Source organism: Mastigoproctus giganteus, chromosome 1 (assembly GCF_048544385.1).
Source record: "Mastigoproctus giganteus isolate SK-2022 chromosome 1, ASM4854438v1, whole genome shotgun sequence".
NCBI lineage: Eukaryota > Metazoa > Arthropoda > Arachnida > Uropygi > Thelyphonidae > Mastigoproctus > Mastigoproctus giganteus.
The window spans coordinates 277,095,790-277,115,829 of NC_143575.1; the positions used below are offsets into that span (position 1 = coordinate 277,095,790).

The 20,040-nt window shown below is 37.7% G+C and overlaps 1 protein-coding gene and 1 non-coding gene across 2 annotated transcripts in view; both read left to right on the forward strand.

Moving 5' to 3' along the window:
- The window catches only part of Atg16 (Autophagy-related 16), a 274,434-nt gene that overhangs the window by 53,264 nt on the left and 201,130 nt on the right, over window positions 1-20,040 (forward strand). The window contains exons 3-4 of the mRNA XM_090386604.1: window positions 12,321-12,414; window positions 18,108-18,181. Of these exons, the coding sequence (XP_090242730.1) occupies window positions 12,321-12,414; window positions 18,108-18,181 (168 nt within the window). The remainder of the gene's footprint in view (window positions 1-12,320; window positions 12,415-18,107; window positions 18,182-20,040) is intronic.
- Window positions 10,384-10,456, forward strand: TRNAR-UCU (transfer RNA arginine (anticodon UCU)). The gene has a single exon. It is a non-coding gene; the product is annotated as a tRNA-Arg (tRNA).

The following is a 20,040-nucleotide window of genomic DNA, read 5'->3' on the forward strand; positions in this document are numbered from 1 at the left end:
ATTCATTAGAACCATCAGGATTTATCAGAAGCAAAAGTATGGATAGACAAAGTTGCGTTCAAAGGCTTTGGCTAGAGACTAGGAGGCACATCTATCATTTCAACAAGAAGCTAGTTTTATTCTTTATCCTGTTTGAAGCAAATTTTGGATATTGATTAATAACTTTTTTTCCAAACTGTTACAGGCTTCAATAGAAGCAGACAGTTTTTGTTTGGAGGTTTTTGTCTATTCTGTAATGTTTTAGCACATTTATCGTAAAACCAAGGTTTAGATAGATGAGAGTTTAGAAAGGAAGGAGAAATAAACGCTTTCATCTCCTCAAGAATAATTTCACTGACAAGATCTGAACGAACATTAAAATCAGATTTAAAACAATAGTTCAACCAAAAAAAAGTTAAAAACGAAATCAAACAGAGCATCCATTTTGCATTCTTGGAGCGTAAAATCACATAAAGTTAAGAATAGCCATGGATGCTTTTTTCCAATGGGACACTAGCCCGATTGGAAAAGAGCCCATTAACAAGTTATGATCTGAGGCACTCACTGGATTCACTACCATTAAATGTCTAACATGAAGGGTTGTTAATGAGGGAAAAAATCAAGTGTGTTTTGTGGATTATCTGATATTCTACTAAGTAAATGAAAAAGTTGTTTAAGATCATTGATAATAGTATATTTAAGATCATTAGTGAAAGCCTCAGCATTTCTACTAGCTTGGTCTTTGCCACTGGAAAATTAAAACCAGTGGAGTTGTGAACATTCAAATCAGCAAGGAAAATTACTTCACTGTTGGAAAAGTAAATTGGCAAAAATTTGAGTTTCAAAAAAGTTCAGTAAGTTCAAAGTACTTATAAAGTTGGACAACTGTAGGAATAACAGATAAATTTGAAAGAATGGTGTAGTTAATGCTTGCTGCCGACTTTTCTAACAACCTTTTTGATCCTGGATTTTTTTTTTTTTTTTTTTTTATGTAAACCCCAAACATGAGGGGTATTGGAACCTATAGTACTTAGTACCATGCTTGGGTTGGAGGTTGAGAAGACGAAAGAAGATATTTGTTGACATTAGACTTGAACTTCTGTAGACTATAATTTTCAGGAAATACGTACGAAGGAAGGTTGTTCCAGAAGACTGCAGTTGAATCAATAAACGAGGAAGATGAAAAGTTGGTTCTGTGAGTTTGAAGTTGGACAGTAAATGGATGTTGGCTAGTGGTGGCACGTGTTCGGACTGTTTTGATAGAGATAGCGGGAATTATAGAAGCCAATTCAGAAGAACAGTGCCAATGGAAGTATCTGTAGAAGAGGCATGCAGCAGAAACAGTGTGTCTATGAGACAGCAAGTGGAGAGACTCTGTTAGAGATGAATCATTAATTAACCTAACTGCCCTCTTCTGAACAGAATCAAGAAACGTGAGAGAGGTTTTGGGGCCACCACCCCAGATGTGGGAACAATATTCCATGGTTGGATGGATTTGCGATTTGTAAAGAGTGAACAGCTGTTTGCAAGAAAAGTAACGCCGAGAGTGAAAGAGAAAACCAAGTTTTTTTGGATGCAGAGGAAGCAATATTTGTAATGTGCTTGTGCCAAGAGAGATTAGAAGTCAGGGTAATCCCCAAAAGAGAAATATCATTTTGCCTAGAAATCGGAGTGTCACCAAAGATGAACATAGGAGCAGAAGAATCCTTTTTGCAAGATATAAGACAAGACTGAGTTTTAGAAGGATTGAAATCAACTAAGTTGTCTTTGCCTCACTGGAGAATCACCTGGAGATTGGCATTTAAGGTATTGGTAGCAGATTTTCGAGAAGTTGAAGCTGATTGAGCAGGACACGGTTTCTCAAAATGGAAAGTGGAATACAATGTGCTATCATCGGCAAAACTATGGATAGGATTTCCAGTCAATGGAAGAAGGTCATTAATATACAAGAGGAAAAGAGTGGGGGAAAGAACTGAACCTTGGGGGACACCGGCATTAGTGGAGAAGTTAGAAGACAGAGAACCATCTACCATCACCCTCATTGAGTGATCAGAGAGAAAACTGGATAACTAATTACAAAAAACAGTTGGCAAACCATAAGATGGAAGCTTGTTTAAAAGACCTTTATGCCAAACACAATCGAAAGCCTTTGAGATGTCAAGAGCAACTGCTTGTGTTTCACCAAACTTTTCCATTGAATTAGTTTGATCAGATGGAAGGTTTCTAGGTAGTTTAAGAGTTGGCATTTAATTGATTTCTCTATTACTTTAGAAAGAGTAGAAGTAATAGCAATGGGACTATAATTGGATGGGAGGGATTTGTCACCCTTTTTAGGAACTGGCTGGATATGAGCAAATTTCCAAGCAGAAGGAAAAACACCTTTGGAATAAGAAAGTGAAAAAAAAAAGGCGGCAAAGAACAGGAGTAAGTTCAGGAGTGCAGATTTTGAGAACAAGTGGAGAAATACCATTGGGATCTGGAGCTTTCTTAGCATCAAGATTCGTCAAAATCCTTCTGACATCCTTTTGACGGAAGACCACAGGTGGCATTGAATGGAGCATGCTCGGAATGGTGGGAGGTGTTTTACCAAGATCATTATTACATGAGTTGGAAGAAAAATGGGATGGTAGCTGGTCAGCTTTATCCTTGGCTGAAGTGACAACAGAACCATCTGATTTGGACACAGGTTGGAGCAGAGATGGGCAAAAGTTGCAGCCAATAGCTTTGGCAAGAGACCAGAATGCTCGGCTACCATTAGGGCAAGAAGCAAGTTTTTTACTCTTAGCCTGTTCAAACTCTAGTTTGGACTGATTAATAACTGCTTTACAATTGTTGCGAGCTTTGGTGTACGCAGAAAATGAAACTGAAGTGTTAGCAACCAGCCAATTACGGTATGCAATGTTCTTCTCTTGAACAGCCTTAGTACATTTATTTGAAAACCAAGGTTTAGATGAAGGACGAGATTTTAAAGTGGAGTGTGGGATAAAGGATTCCATTCCTGCAAGAATAATTTCACTGACACCATCGGAGCAGAAGTTTTGAAACAGTAATGCGACCAAGGAAAAGAAGAAAAGAAATCTTGCAGGTCATTTCATTTCATTTTTGTAATGCCAAACAATACGGGGTTGGGAATAGCCATGAGATAAAGGCTCCATTGGAGAAGAAACAATCACCAAGTTGTGATCTGAGGTGCGTAAAGGACCTCTCACGTCGACCGCGTACTTAGAAGGGTGGTTTGTGAGAAAAAGATATGCGTGTTGGCTGTATTGTTATGATTGTCAGTTATTCTTGTAGATAAATAAACAATCCGTGCAAGGTCATTAGTATTTGCCAAAGCCTCAGCATCTCGACCAGCTAGGTCGGTGTGACTAGAAAACGAAAGCTAGCAGGAGTTGTGAACATTAAAATCACCAAGGAAAATTACCTCACTGTTAGGAAAGTTGGACTGGAGAAAGTCAAGTTGCAAAGAGAGGAAGTCAAAGAGCTCCAAGTGAGTAGTGGAATTGGGAGAATGGTAGAGACAACAGATGAATTTTACACAATGAGATAGAGAGATTTTAAACCAGGGAAGATCGAAAAGAGGAGATTCCAAATTACCAAGTCTCTGACAGGGAATATTGGAACGGACATATGCACAAGTACCACCTTTTAGGCAAAAGGAATCATACAGCGAATAATTTGGGCAACTGAGATGAGCTGTAGTTGAATCAACCGATAACTGAGATTCTGTCAGAAAAAGTACATGGGGTTTGGCAGACTGCAAGTGGAAATGGACATTGTTGAGATTAGGATTGAGACCACGTATATTTGTGAAATGAATTAGGAAGTATTTGGGAGGTTTAGATCTTTTCGCAGATAAGCCTACTCTATTAGTTAGAGTAGTGTTAGATAAGTTAGTAAGTTAGATTGAATTAGAGTTAATTCAATCCTGTGGATTGAAAACCACAGGATTGAATTAACCTGGTTTGAAAAGGGCAGAGGTATTTTTGAGTTTTCTTCTCACTAACTGAATTAATTAGCTTTTGATGAAGGTTGCTTGACAAAAATACAGTCAGTCCTCGTATAACATGTATTTACACTACACGAATTCGACATACACGATTTATAAATAGCGGAACAATATCATATATGACACGAACCGAATTCGCGTATGCATGATTCGTCTTTGTGTTGTCAAGAAATGGCAGTCCAACACGGAATCACCCCAACTGAATGCAAAACGATAGGAATGAAGAGAAGATTCTGAAAATGTATTTATGTTTTTAATATCAGTGAAGGGGAAACACATTTCACCATAATAACGTACAAACCACACAATTCCAGCTATTGGTATTATCGTAAATGCCATTAGATCGAGTTTACTACCAGTTTATAACAGATTCCACTAGCAGAAACGCAACAGGAAATTGTTTTTATTGTTTTATGGTAGTAACCTCCAGAAATGTGCTTTAGTAAAATGTGAGCTAGTGAGGTGTTCATAGTCTCTCTCTCTCTCTCTCTCTCTCTGCCTTCAGTGTTGTTTATTCTGTTGCTACACGCACGCACGCACCTTTGTTTATGTGTATCAAGTGAGGCTGCTCATTTTGTAATTGTGCTTTATTCCCTAAAAATGAGTGAAATACTTAAAAGGTTTGAAAAGGGAGCATTCTGGTGAAGACACTACAGATTCAGAGAGAAAAAGGAAAGCAATATCTATAAACAGAGGACTGGGTCAAAAATTCTTACCTGGGAAAATTTGTAGTGGCCTCATACTATGGTTTATGGCCAAAATCAAACCGGCCTCCGGCCCACCGGGGTTTCTCCAGTAAGGCTTATGGCCAGTCTGCCACCGTCGATAGCGAAAAAATATGAAATTGTGAAACGCTTTGTGTGAAATGAAAGACCATGTGATATTGCACGTGCTACAGGCCTAAATGAGGCGACACCGAGAATTAGAAAGAATGCAAAGAAAATAAAAACAACTTTCATAGCAGGAACAACTCAAAGTGTAATTAAAATCCATTAGATCAAGACAGAGTTGGGATAGAAAATCAAACAAAAAACAAGTTTGCTTACGATAGAAGCAAAAGCATTAGTAATATTTTATTACGTAATAGTCGTAATAAAATACTTAAGTATTTTATTACGATTATTTGTTGTGTTTTAATGTTTGTAATGTTTTAGTTACAAATGTGTGTTCAATCTTGGGTGGTCGGCACCTAACCCTACTTTTCCCATAGGGCCTGTTGTTTATATTGCATGATTTTGCATTGCACAAGGATTTCTAGGAACACAACTATCGTGCTATACGAGGACTGACTGTATCCAGTTTTTCTTCTGTCAAATTGGAAGAAAAGCTTTCTAAAAGTAGGATGGTTTCCTTCCAAGTGGATTACAAATCCAAAGCCTCATACTTGTTGAGGAAAGAGAAAAAATTCCAGATTAGGAAGTCCCAGACAATGAATCAAAGAGCAGGCATGTGCATTTAATTTAAGGCTCACTTAAATATTCATTAAAATAAGAATTAAACAAATCATTATCAAAAGAGGCAAGCAAGAAAAATAAACATGTATTACATACATAAACATTTATTATGTGCTGAATTAATTTACTATTTTGTAAAGTCTAAACAGAATTTTTTTGCTGCTTTTTTTGATACAGTTCATTACAGCAGCATAAAACATCACTCCATTTTCACTTGAACTTGTTCTGTTTCACATTGAACAGAGCAAGAAGTCTTAAACAAGTATGACCATACCGTTCTCAAAAAAGTGAAGTTTTATCAGTTCATTTGACATCCATTTAACAATAACAATAACTCCTAGTTCCTATAAAATTCTAGTAGCTTCTTCAGTTGGCCCACTGCATAGAATTTAAAAATTGTCTGAGACCATTGTAGTCACCCTTGCAAAAGCTCTCCCTCTTTCTCTCTCTCTGACGGTAGTTATATCTTTAAGTAAATCCCACATTAATACCCTTTTGTTTGTTTTTTTTTATTTGGTTTTTTAGGAGCATTAGCAACTAAGGCCATATTGCTCCTGGGATATGCGGTGGTCATTCCCAGACCTTTCCGCATCCTCTGTATTTGGTGGTCACGTGCTTGAACCCCGGTCTAATCAAGAAGTGTTTGCTATGCACTGCTGCTCCTGCCCACCTGGCTATGGAGGTGCCCATTAATACCCTGTGATGTGATAAAAGATCCACCTGGAGGGGCTTTTATCTGCAGATTCTTAATGCATGAATGCATGATCATGAGATCAAGGGTATTGCTTCTCTAACATGCTGTTGAAGAAAACTATCAATCTAATAAATCCACAAAGGTCTTGCTACTTTCCGAATGACCAGTCAGCAGTGTCCAGTTAATATCTGGAAAGTCAGTCCCTCATAAGACATTGCGATATATTGGCCCACTCTGTATATCTATACAGTTGTTTATTATAATCATCAGTCATTAGAGGCCCATAACATAATCCTACTCTCATATTTGTTTCCAGTACTTTGTTTCATTGTCCGCCCACGTCCAATGGATGTACCTGCCTTAGATTTTATGTGCTTCCTAAAAATATCACTCTTCTTCCTCCCTGCTTCCCGATGTCCATTCTATACACATTGTACTCCCCATATTCAAATTCTGAATCCTCCGTATCTGGGTGACACTATGTCTCTGATATCCCCATAATGTCTGTATTTCTTGACTTGACCATTACTTCACTATGTTTTATCAGTGGTAATAAATTATCATCATTATAACATTGATAGGTGGAGCAGGACCAAGGTGAGTCTGCCAGGGGCAAAATTTGATGTTGTAGAGCAGATATCATCTTTTAAGGGCACAAAAGGTGATATTGTTGTACACGTTGGAACTAATGTAAGAGATCTGCAGATTTACTCAACAAATACGGGTCAACGTTGAAAAAAAGTCGTGAGTTAGGGTTGATTGTGAAAGTGTCTGCAATTTTGCCCAGTCAATTCGGCCCTGGAGAGATTGTGCTCAAAGGGTAGAATTTTTTTTCAGCCTGGTCTGTGCTTGTTGACAGGAGAGACTGTTTCTACAGGTATGGGATACACTTAAATAGAGTGCAAGAATATTTGCTGATGCTATCGAAGCAGTGTTAGGTGGGTCAGAAAACTGCCAGCTTGAGGGGGATACACAGACTAAAAGGTTAAAAGTGGCCACGGGCAGAGGCAAAAGTGATTCTTGCACTGCTTATATTGGAATGAGCAGCAGCCTGGAAAGCAAGGCAATCGAGATTTCCAGGACTGATGGGAGTCATAGTGGAACAAGTAAATACATGGGCTGTGTTAGGATAACTAAGAGTAGAAACAGGTGCATGTATACTTGCATGTACACCAGTGCTAGGAGTATAGTTAATAAATTTGATGAGCTTGAATTTCTAGTCAAGATATCAAAGGCAGATATTGTCGGGATATCATCAGATATGTGGTGTTACACAGACGTAAGCAGTGCAGAATTGGAATTTGGGGAGTACAATGTGTACAGAAAGGATAGACATGACAGGAAGGGAGGAGGGGTTATGCTGTTAGTTAAGAAACACAAAATCTAAGGAAGTTCATCCAATTGATGTTGGTGGACAATGCAGTTGTTGAGTCTGTTTGGTGTGACATAAGCACTGGGAAAGGAAAAATGAGAGTAGGTGTGTGTTATAGGCCTAATGAATCTTATGAGTATAATGACCAATTTTGAAGATAAATAGTGGGCCAGTAAATGAGAAAGTCTTATAATGGGAGATTTTAACTTTCCAGATATTGACTGGAACTTGTGGATTGGTCACTCTCACACTTGGATGACTGTTTTATACAGCAGCATGTTCAAGAGGCAACCAACCAGAGGGAGTAATACCCTTCATCTGATTATCAGCAGTGATTATACATATAATAAGAATTTGCATCTAAAGCAACCATTGGGTGACATTGATAACAATGTATTGATGTGGGAATTACTTAAAGATGTAACTACCATCAAGGCTAAAGGGAAGGGCTTTTGCTTTCATGTAGGTGACTACAGGGGTCTCAGACAGTTTTTAAATTCTGTACAGTGGGATCAACTGACGATGTTACCAACGTTGAATTCTAAATGGGAAGCCTTCAGGGACTTAATTTTGGAAGCTACTAGGCTTTTCATTTCAACTAAGAAATACTGTTCAAGGTTTAGGCCTAAATGGATGTCAGATGAATTAATGAGGCTCATGGCAGAGAAGAAGAATGTATGGGATGCATATAAAGTATCAGGTGACACAGAAGCCTATGACAGGTATAAACTAGTCTGTAATCAAGTCACAAAGGAGGTTAGGCAGGTGAAGTCAGATTACGAGAAATATTTGGCAAAGGATGCAAAGAATGCAAAGGATGCAAAAGGATGCAAAGGATGCGTCTTGCCTGACCAATTTGATTGGATACTATGATGCAGTCACAAAAGAACTGGATGCAGGGAATAACTTTGATATTATATACTTGGATCTTAGAAAGGCTTTTGATACTGTTGCACATGGAAGACTGCTGCACAAATTGGAGCAGTGTGGCATTGGAGGCAAGTTGCTGCTATGGATAAAGGGGTGGTTGAGGGGGAGAAGACAGAGAGTGGTAATCAATGGACACTGCTCATCGTGGACTAATGTTATTAGTGGAGTCCCTGGTTCAGTATTGGGGCCTTTATTGTTTTCTGTATTTATAAATGATATTGATGATGGTATATCAGGCTTAATGTCCAAGTTTGCAGACGATACGAAGGTTGGCAGGGTTGTCAAGGACACTACTGACACTATGCTGCTGCAACAGGATTTGGAAAGGTTGAGCAGATGGGCTTCGAGGTGGCAAATGAAGTTTAACATTGACAAATGTAAAGTACTACATATGGGAAACAGCAACCCCAGAGCAACGTATCAACTCTGTGGTACTACACTGACAGTGGTAGAGAATGAAAGGGACCTGGGGGTGGTGGTGCAGGCAGATATGAAGTTCTCTGAGCAGTGCAGACGAGCTGCAAGAGTAGCTCATGGTGTATTGTCAATGATATATAGGAATTTTTCTAGCAGGGATAAGGAGGTGATTATTCCCTTGTATAAGGCAATGGTCAGGCCACACCTAGAGTACTGTATACAGGCCTGGAGGCCTCATTTCAGGAAGGATGTAGAGCTGCTGGAACGAGTACAGAGAAGGGCAACTAGATTGGTGAATGGGACAAAGGGGTTCTCTTACGAAGAAAGGCTTAAGTTTTGCAAATTACAGTGTCTGGAAACTAGGCACCAGCGGGGTGATCTGATAGAGGTGTACAAAGCCTTGAATGGTTTGAGCATGCTCAATGCTGATGGGATTCTTCCTCTAGCTCAGAAAAATCACCTGAGAGGGCATAAATTCAAATTGAGGAAAGACAGATGTAGGATAGATGTGCGGAAATTTGCCTTTAGCCAGCGGGTGGTTGGTGGGTGGAACAGACTTCCATCCCTTGTCGTGGAAGTTGATAGCCTAAATAAGTTTAAGGCTCAGCTGGACAGGTATTTCGAACGAACAGAGGGGTGAAGTGGAAGTGGTTATTTTTATTTATTTATGTTACTTTTTTTTTTTTTTTTTGGCTGATGCTGCATAAGCTTGCTTTCTTGCATCAAATGCCTCTACTAATGCTAATGCTAAGAAAAACAGCAAAGAGTTCTTTACTTATGTAAACTCTAGAAGGAAAGGGATGAATCAGATTGGACCATTTAACATAGATGGGTTGACTATTGATGATCATGCTCAGGTAGCTGACAAACTGAATGTGTATTTTGCATCTACGTTCACAGATGAGGAGTCATTCAATGAGGGGAGTGCCAGAAGTTTATCAAATGCTAACAGGGAGCTAAGTGACTTTGTAATAACTGAGAGCAAAGTGGAGGAGAAACTGTTGAAGTTAAACGTAAGGAAAGCACCTGGGGTGGACGGGATCTATGCAGTTATATTAAAGGAGGCTACAAAGGAAGTAAGCAAACCCTTAGCCATAATTATGAGGGCTTCCTTGGACTCAGGGGAGGTCCCCATGGAATGGAGGTGTGCAAATGTATCACCAATTCACAAAGGGGGTTCAAAAGGTGACACAACTAACTACAGACCTGTTAGTTTAACTTGTGTTCCCGGGAAAATAATGGATTCACTGGTTAAAGAAGCATTGCAGGATCATCTAGACAAGACAGCAGTAAAAGTTAAGACACAGCATGAGTTTGTTAAAGGGGGGACAAGACCAATTTGATTGTATCCAATCAAATTGGTCTTGTCTGACCAATTTTGGATACTATGATGTGGTCACAAAGGAACCGAATGCCAAAAATAATTTTGATATCATATAATTGGATTTCAAGAAAGCTTTTGATACTGTTGCACATGAAAGACTGCTGTACAAATTGGAGAGGTATCGCATTAGGGGTAAATTTACCAGTCCCTGTAGCGCAGTTGATAGCGCGTTGGACTTCTAATCCAAAGGTCATGGGTTCGACTCCCATCAGGGATGGACGTGTTCTTTTTAAGGGGTGCTCTTACGAAGAAAGGCTTAAGTTTTGCAAATTACAGTGTCTGGAGACTAGGCACCAGCGAGGTGATCTGATGGAGGTGTATAAAGCCTTGAATGGTTTAAGCATGCTCAATGCTGATGGGATTCTTCCTCTAGCTCAGAAAAATCACCTGAGAGGGCATAAATTCAAATTGAGGAAAGACAGATGTAGGATAGACGTGCGGAAATTTGCCTTTAGCCAGCGGGTGGTTGGTTGGTGGAACAGACTTCCATCCCTTGTGGTGGAGGTTGATAGCCTAAATAAGTTTAAGGCTCAGCTGGACAGGTATTTTGAACGAACAGAGGGGTGAAGTGGAAGTGGGTTTTTTTTTTTTTTTTTTTGGCTGATGCTGCATAAGCTTGCTTTCTTGCATCAAATGCCTCTACTAATGCTAATGCTAATTGCTACAATGGATAAAGGGATGGTTGAGCAGGAGAGGAGACTACAGACAGTGGTAATCAATGAACACTGCTCTTCGTGGACAAATGTTATTAGTGGAATTCCCCAGGGTTTGGTGTTGGGCCTATTGTTGTTTTCAGTATATATCAATGATATTGATGAAGGTATATCAGGTGTAATGTCCAAGTTTGCAGATGATACAAAGGTTGGCAGGGTTGTTAATGACAGTAAAGACAGTATGCTACTCCAACTGGATCTAGATAAGTTTGGAAAATGGGCTGAGAAGTGGCAACTGAAGTTTAATATTAACAAATGCAAAGTACTGCATATGGGTAGCAATAACCAAAGAGAAATGTACCTTTGTCGTACTACATTCAGGGAAGTGGAAAGTGAAAAAGGCCTGGGAATAATTGTGCAGTCAAATATGAAGTTCTCTGAGCAGTCCAGACGGGCTGCCAGGGCTGGTCATGGAGTCTTGTCAATGATATTTAGGAATTTTTCTAGCAGGACAGGTAAGTGATTATTCCGTTATACAAGGCAATGGTCAGGCAACACCTAGAGTACTGTGTACAGGTCTGGAGGCTTCATTTTAGGAAGGATGTTGAGTTGCAAGAACGAGTACAAAGAACGGCAACAAGATTGGTGAGGGAAACAAAGGGGTGCTCTTACCAAGCAATTGTTAAGTTCTGCAAATTACAGCACTTGGAGAGTAGGCACCTGCGAGGTGACCTGATTGAGGTGTATAAGGCCTTGAATGGGTTGAGCAAGCTGAATGCTGATGGGATTCTTCTTCTTGCTCAGACTAATAACCTGAGGGGTCACAGTTTCAAATTGAGAAAAGATAGTTGTCGAATAGATGTGCAGAAACAACAACTAAAATTGTAAAAGAAATAACAATAAATGAAGACATTCAAAAATCTTTAAATTTTTAATGTTATTTAGTAATATTTAAAATATTAAATGATGCCTCCTACACTGATATCGTAGTTTTTTCTTAAGAGTTATCTATGGTGTTTCCACACTGATATTATATTAAATATTACTATACAAACCTTTTGGCATCTCTCATATTGTGTGATTATCTTCACAACTGGGTCATCATGTCTGCAATCCCAGGGTACCTGCCTGCCCACCGATGATAGGCCAATAGCTTTGAAACGGTGCCATCTGGGTGGTGGTGGTGCACACCAAGAATAAGTAACAGTAGTCTTCTCTATTAACGAAACGTTACTTATTCAAAGTAGTGCAATACCATGGCAACTCATTGTGAAGGACGAGCACAATATGAGATACAGAGGAAATGATGCTACCCACACTACTATTGTAGTTTTTCCTTAAGAGTTATCTATGGTGTTTCCACTTCAATATACAGAATGTTATTTAGTGTAATTTTGCATATGTATCAATAAATGTTTTTGATTTTAGTACTGGAAGACCAAGTGAAAGGACAGTTGCCTTTGAGAAGAAAGTTTATCAACTTCAAGAAGAACTTACTGAACTACATCGAAAGAAAGGAGAGGTAGCAGAAAAAGACACTTTTCTTTACTCATTTATTTTATTTTATTTTTTTGTCCTTTTATAGATGTATGTAGATTCTTTTTTTTTGCTGCAATAGTTTGTGTTCTGCTTTTTTTTTTTTTTTTTTTTTTTGTGTGTTCAAGCAGATGTAATTAATTTTGAACTTAAAAAGTTGTAATAAAATATTTTTAGTGATTTTAATTATAGAAGAGTTAATGTATTGTGTATAATTTGTTTCATGATATAGAAAATACAAATACTTACTACCTATCAACAGATTTCTATAATTTGCTTGCTGACTATATTCAAGATTCATGCTGATTCTTATCTTCAAACCAAGAAATGAGTTAGTAGTTCAGTAGTGCCATTGCAATCTTGCGGATGTCCTACAAGGTAGGGAATAATTTCTTACAGAAAAATTAGTATTTTATAGGACATTGGTTGGATTGGAGCTGAATTTTTAACTCACTTCTTGACCCAAAGAAAGGAATTGGCATTTATCTAATTTATTCAAGCACTGTGAAAAGCTGTATTCTGCAAATGAGGGGACAATACTGTTATATTTGTAACCTTGCATATGCAGTTCCATCATGTCATCTGCATTCAGTTGTCTGTTATGTGTTAGTATAAGAGAATCAGAATGGCCGATTTTTAAGAACTGTAAAAAAGAATGTACAGTAATACCCCGACTTACGCGAACTCGGAATTACGCGGTTCTTGATTTTTTTCGTTTGGTAACGCTGCCGCCCACTATCTTCAAGGTCGTTTTTCATATGTTATCGATATACGGTGCGACGGCGGAGAATGAGAGCGAAAGATGAACAAAATTCAACTTTGTTGCTTTTATGTTTTTTATATCAGTGAAGGGGAAACACATTTCACCATAATAACGTAAAAACCAACACAATTCCAGCTATCGGTATAATCGCAAATGCAATTAGATCGAGTTTACTACCAGTTTATAACAGATTTCACTAGCAGAAACGCAACTGGATTTTTATTGTTTTATGGTAGTAACCCCTAGAAATGTGAGGTGTTAATAGTGTATCTCTGCCTTTATGGTGTTGTTTATTCAGTTGCTACATGCGCGCAGCTTTGTTTATGCGTATCAAGCGTGCCTCCTCGTTTTGTAATTGTGCTTTATTCCCTAAAAATGAGTAAAATACTTAATTAAAAGGTGTGAAAAGGAAGCGTCCTGGTGAAGACACTGCAGATTCAGAGAGAAAAAGAAAAGCAATTATCGATAAACAGAGGCGGACTGGGTCAAAAATTCTTACCCGGGAAAATTTATAGTGGCCTCATACTATGGTTTATGGCCAAAATCACACTGGCCCACCGGGGTTTCCCCAGTAAGGCTTATGGCCAGTCCACCTCTGTCGATAGAGAAAAAGTATGAAATTGTGAAACGCTTTGAGCGAAATGAAAGACCGTGTGATATTGCACGTGCTACAGGCCTAAATGAAGCAACGGCGAAAAGCACATGACAATTGCAAACTTGACAGGTTGAAAATTGAAAAGGGCTCAATTGTAAAGGGCTTAAAAATTTTAGAAAACATAGACTCCAACGAAGAACGCGTTATAGCTACAAAGCAAGGAATAAAAAAAATTATTAGCTTGCTACGAAGAAATTCTGCGTGAAAAAAAGAACGCACTGGGTCGTCAGACGAATTTGTTAGATTTTATGAAGCCATCGACATCGAAATAACTTTTTTACGTAAGTCATTTGTTTTTTTTTAATACATATTTTGTATTAATATGTATAAAGAACTGCAATTTTATTAATATTTTTCTTCTAAACTAGTGTTTTTGTTAGTCCTTGGTCCCAATTAAGCAAAATTTATATGTATTTAAATGCAAAGTTGTACCCCGACTTACGCGAATTCGACTTATGCGATTTTCGTCGGACCCACCTGTCGCGTAACTTCGGGGTATTACTGTATTAGGTTTTTGCATTAAATTAAGGAAGGAACAGCTATAAGAGGAAAACAAACTGCTCTGTGGCAAAGTCTTTAGCACAATGATGAGCTCACTGTAGATTCATTATATGTGCAGCCCCCATAGTGTGTTACAGACTTTGTCACAACATTTTGTTTTCCATTTCTTGTATTTAGCTGAAGCTGCTTTAGAAGCATAGAATGTTGCAAACACTATTCAGCATATGAATTGCTAAGCCTTTCGACAACATTCAGTGGTTTCCTAAGTTCAAAAAAAAAAAAAAAAGGAAGGCAGGCCAATCAAAAGTGAATCTTCTTCCTGAAGGTGAATCTATTGTAATTCAGACTTTTTTTGAGAGGGTTCTATCACATATGCATGATTCAATTGGGGAAAAAATGGCACCTGCTTAATAGTTTGACAACAGCTAGTTCATTATTAAAAACACAACAAGAATGCTAAGAATCATTCTAAAAGAATAGTTCCAGGCATGTTTCAATAAGTGGGAACATCACTAATGTGATGTTCCCATTTATTGAAACATTAATTCCTTCCAAAGAAATTTTGGGAGGAATTACAAAAAGACACTAATAAAAAAAAGAATTAAAAAGAAAATGTCTTTCTGCAATTCAAATTTCCTTTATCTTTATTCTAGTGTCAATGATCCTGCCTAACAAACTCAGTATCTTGGTCAAAACAAGTTTAAAACTTCTCAGTTGGAAATGCATTTTGCACATTCTTTACTGTCCAAATTTTTTAATAAGTGATAGTCATTATACAGTACATTAAGACTGTGTATTGAATGAAATAGTTCATCAGAAATATTAATTTTACAGGACTAAGCCTTTTAAAATCCTTCTAGATGACCAAGGATTTTGTTTTAAAACAGCAAGAATCAGTCCTGGGTTGTGCAATAATTGCAGAAAATTGAAAGAGTTCGAGAGAGAGAGAGAGAGAGAGAGAGAGAGAGAGAGAGAGAGAGAGAGAGAGAGAGAGAGAGAGAGAGAGAGAGAGAGAGTGAGTTTCATCTCTCCTGGGTTTTGGCACTTTGACATTAAATGGATAAGGGAAATTTGAACCACCTTATCTCTGAAAACCTATCTGTGTGTGTGCATTTTGAAAACAGGTTCAGACGAACTTTTTGAATTTTAAACTGTTTCATCGAATATCTCTGTAGTATGATTTCGCTGCTCGTGCAACACTATTTAACCTTGTAACCAGCTACAATCAAATGTTGTTGCAATGAAGATTCTCTTGATCGTTTAGTATTAGTTAAAGGAGATTTAAAGGAGATGATTGTCTTGCGTAATTAGTATTGCATTTACTCCCTTACCTTGAGATTTTTATTAATCCTTAATTGCAGTATAGAGTTTTACTTGTTTCGAAAAGGTCTCAGTTTAAATCCCATTGTAGACTGGAGAATTTACAGATATCTTTAGTTGGGACTATTGGTTTCCAGTCTTGAGCAGAGGAAATGATGTTATCCATGTTATTCCACATTCTTCAGCTCATAAAACATGCAAATTGGCCTTTGAACGAACGAACACACACACACACACACACACACACACACACACACACACACACACACACACACACACACACACACACACACAGGCCTCGGGCTTGGATCAAAGTACTGCAAAAACCTTGGGAGGTGCAATATGGCCACAGAAGCCGATGCGCCAACAACTACCAAAATCAAATCAACACACACACACACACACACACACACACACGCACACACTCCAAATTATGATTGTTAACTTCAGAATTATACTTCTTGATATACCAGTGCTTTGTTTTAGAGATCTAATAAAAACTTGCCCTAAAAAATTAGCTTCATCACTGTTCTGCTTTAAATGTTATCTTGGCTGTTACAAACAGTGCTTAGTGAGTATATATAAACAGTTATATCCAAAAACAGCATTTGTAAGTGGAGAAGATTAAAGGTAAACTGACTATATATTTGACTTGGAGAATGACTGTAGAAAGAGATGCAGCCCCAGAAATTTTATCCATGATTTTTACATGAAATTTCTAATACCATGTAAAAATTATCCACCAATATTTTGCTCCTCGGAATGATTCTCCCCCATTTCATTTGGCATTAAAACATTCTGTTACCATTTTGATATACAAGTAATTCAAAAGTAACCTCAGAGTTTTATAAGCCTGTAATTCAGTGTAACTTAGTAAAATATAACATACTAAACATTGAATGAAAGCTGAGGTTTTGAAGTCCTTAGTGGTTACTAGTAGTTACAAAATGCACTGGTAGTTGGTGTGCATATAATGTTAACAACAAAATGACAGCTTAAAGTTTCTGGATATAAACTTTACAAATTGATGGATTGCATGAAGTGGTCAGATTCCTTTTCCAGCACGATTCCTAGACCACTAAATTAAAAGTGCACATTTACAAGCACTTACATTTGTGAGGGTATTTTTGAATTGCCCTGTTAATGATATATAAACAGCTGTGTTAAACCTGTACGATCAATGTTTGGTTTTTTACTGTGACAGTTTTAATGTGAAATGAAAGTATAGAGAGGTAAATAAATTTGTGTTACTGATTGTTGCAGAGTGAAACTGCTAGTATGAACTTGTAACACACATGTAGAGAAAATGTGATTATGAAACTTAAAAGAAAGTGGTAAGATAAAAAAAAAAAAAAAAAAAAAGGTGGAAATAGGTGGCCACCTTGACCATCAAAGATCATAAAAGGTGATTTTTTTTATTAACTATTAATATTTTTTTTATTATTTTATTAACTGAAGATGTAACTGCGAACTGATTAAAATCAGTTCACACTTACTACCCAATTATATATATATATATATGTATATATAGCTCTTTTTCTACGTCTCCACTGTACCCATGTTTGCCTTCACTGCAGCACAGTGGATAGTCTCACTTGTTTCCCACACCATTTGAAAACAGTATTTGTTATTCATTTGAAGTGGGCTAGTTTTAAATTTTGTTTTAAAATGGTGGAATTCCTCTTCAGCCTGGAATGATATTAGTTAGCCTCAGGCACCTCCATAGCCAGGTGGGCAGGAGCAGCAGTGCGTAGCACATGCTTCTTAATTAGACCGGGGTTCGAGCCCGTGCCCACCAAATATGGAGGATATGGAAAGGTCAGGGAATGACCACCGCATATCCCCGGATGGGAGGGGGGGGGGGGAAGAATAAGACTTATTTAAGTTTTTCTGCCTGAACAAATGCAAATCAGCCAGTAAGATCATACTTATATAGATATAATACACAAACCCTGTGAACTGGCATACTATAAATGAAATAGTCCAAAAGAAGTCTCCAAAACAACTAACCAAGTAGAAAAACAATAGCAAAGATTGAGAAGTACTTCCCACCTGAGTGGAAGTAACCTTTATATACTTCTTTTTTCACACTGGAGCTGGTTAGTCCGCCTCAGCTAAGAGTTGCATGGTTTTTTCATCCCACAAAGCTGGGAACCAGTTGTAGAATTATGTAATTTACCAATATGACATACAGATGTTACATGGTCTTAAGTTTCATAGTAAATTTTAAAGAAACTAACCTGTACAGACTTCACCACAACCTTCTACAAATGAAAATGCAAAGGATTTTTCAGAGAATGGCAGGAGAGAATGACATTTACTCTACTATCATTTTCTGATCTCCAAGTTCATTTCTTTTCCTGTCATCATTCACACTAGTGAGTCTTGTTTTCTCTATTTACAACTTTTTATAATTTCTTATTCCTACTTTCTTTTATAGCATGCTCAACAGTTAATAGATTTAAGAAATGCAGTGGAAGAAAAGGAAAAGGAACTTGCCGCAAAGGATTTTAAGTATGGAAAAATTTTAATATCAAATTGCAATTTTTTTCCTTTCATTTAGTATTAAAATTGTAGAATGATATAAGACTTATGTAGTATCTGCTATAAAAAAAAAATAAAAATAAAAAATAATAAATAAAATAAAATGCCTCCCTAGTTTTATATTTTATTTACATCTAAATATTTATCTAATCCAGTGGTTCTCAACCTTTTTGGGCTCGCGGGACACTTGAAAAACAATGTGAATTTTCTGACACACTTTATCAAATATCATTACATGGTGGTTATAAATATAAAAATACTATATATTCAATCAAGGAAGAACCAATATGTTTTAATGAAGCCCAAGCCAAAGATTTTTTTATTTAGTTGCCAAATATACAAATTGGAAGTTTTCACTGAAATGTTTTAAACACTTCAGTTTGATCCTTTTGAGCAATTTCAGGTATGCTAAGGCACATTTCAGATAAACGTACTCTCGTGTTGTCTTCAACACACACACATCAGTTTTTACCCTTTGATTAGATTTAATGTTTGTGAATCCCAACTCGCAACAATAAGAGTGGAGAACTGCAATATAATTCTCAAGGTATGATTTGAAATTTTACAATGCTTATCTTTCATTGAAATCCAGAATGCATTTAGGGGGACTTTAGTATGTTTCATTTTAAGGGCTTTGATCACATGAAATTATGCTAATTGTTCTTGAATCACCGTGAACCCTAAGCCCAGATGAGACAGACATAAACTGGTTTCGTACCTCGTTTGATGGAGTACAAAACCTTTTTATGTCTGTCTATATTTAGTGAGGAAAGTATTTTTCAATGTTGTTTCCAATGCTTCTAAGTGATCAATTATGAGAGCAGTGCTATCCTTTTTAATGGTTTCAGATATTAATGGAAACATATAAATTGCTAGTAGCTTGTCTGTAGAAGTCAGGATGTTATTATTGCATCCTTGCATGCTGGTTTCAAGCTGTTCAAATGGATGAATATTTCCACTAGATAAGCTAACTTTGCACTTCACAGCTCATTATTTAGTATTCATAAAAGTTGTTCTTTTGTTCTGATTAGCATTAGCATTAGTAGAGGCATTTGATGCAAGAAAGCAAGCTTATGCAGCATCAGCCAAAAAAAAAAAAAAAAAACCCACTTCCACTTCACCCCTCTGTTCGTTCAAAATACCTGTCCAGCTGAGCCTTAAACTTATTTAGGCTATCAACCTCCACCACAAGGGATGGAAGTCTGTTCACCAACCAACCACCCGCTGGCTAAAGGGAAATTTCGCACGTCTATCCTACATCTGTCTTTCCTCAATTTGAATTTATGCCCTCTCAGGTGATTTTTCTGAGCTAGAGGAAGCATCCCATCAGCATTGAGCATGCTTAAACCATTCAAGGCTTTATACACCTCTATCAGATCACCTCGCTGGTGCCTAGTCTCCAGACACTGTAATTTGCAAAACTTAAGCCTTTCTTCGTAAGAGCACCCCTTTGTTCCATTCACTAATCTTGTTGCCCTTCTCTGTACTCGTTCCAGCAGCTCTACATCCTTCTTGAAATGAGGCCTCCAGACCTGTATACAGTACTCTAGGTGTGGCCTGACCATCGCCTTATACAATGGAATAATCACCTCCTTATCCCTGCTGGAAAAATTCCTGTATATCATTGACAATACTCCATGAGCTACTCTTGCAGCCCGTCTGCACTGCTCAGAGAACTTCATATCTGCCTGCACAACCACCCCCAAGTCCCTTTCATTCTCTACCACTGTCAGTGTAGTACCACAGAGTTGATACGTTGCTCTGGGGTTGCTGTTTCCCATGTGTAGTACAGTAAACCCCCGCTATTCGCGGTATCTGTATTCGCGGTT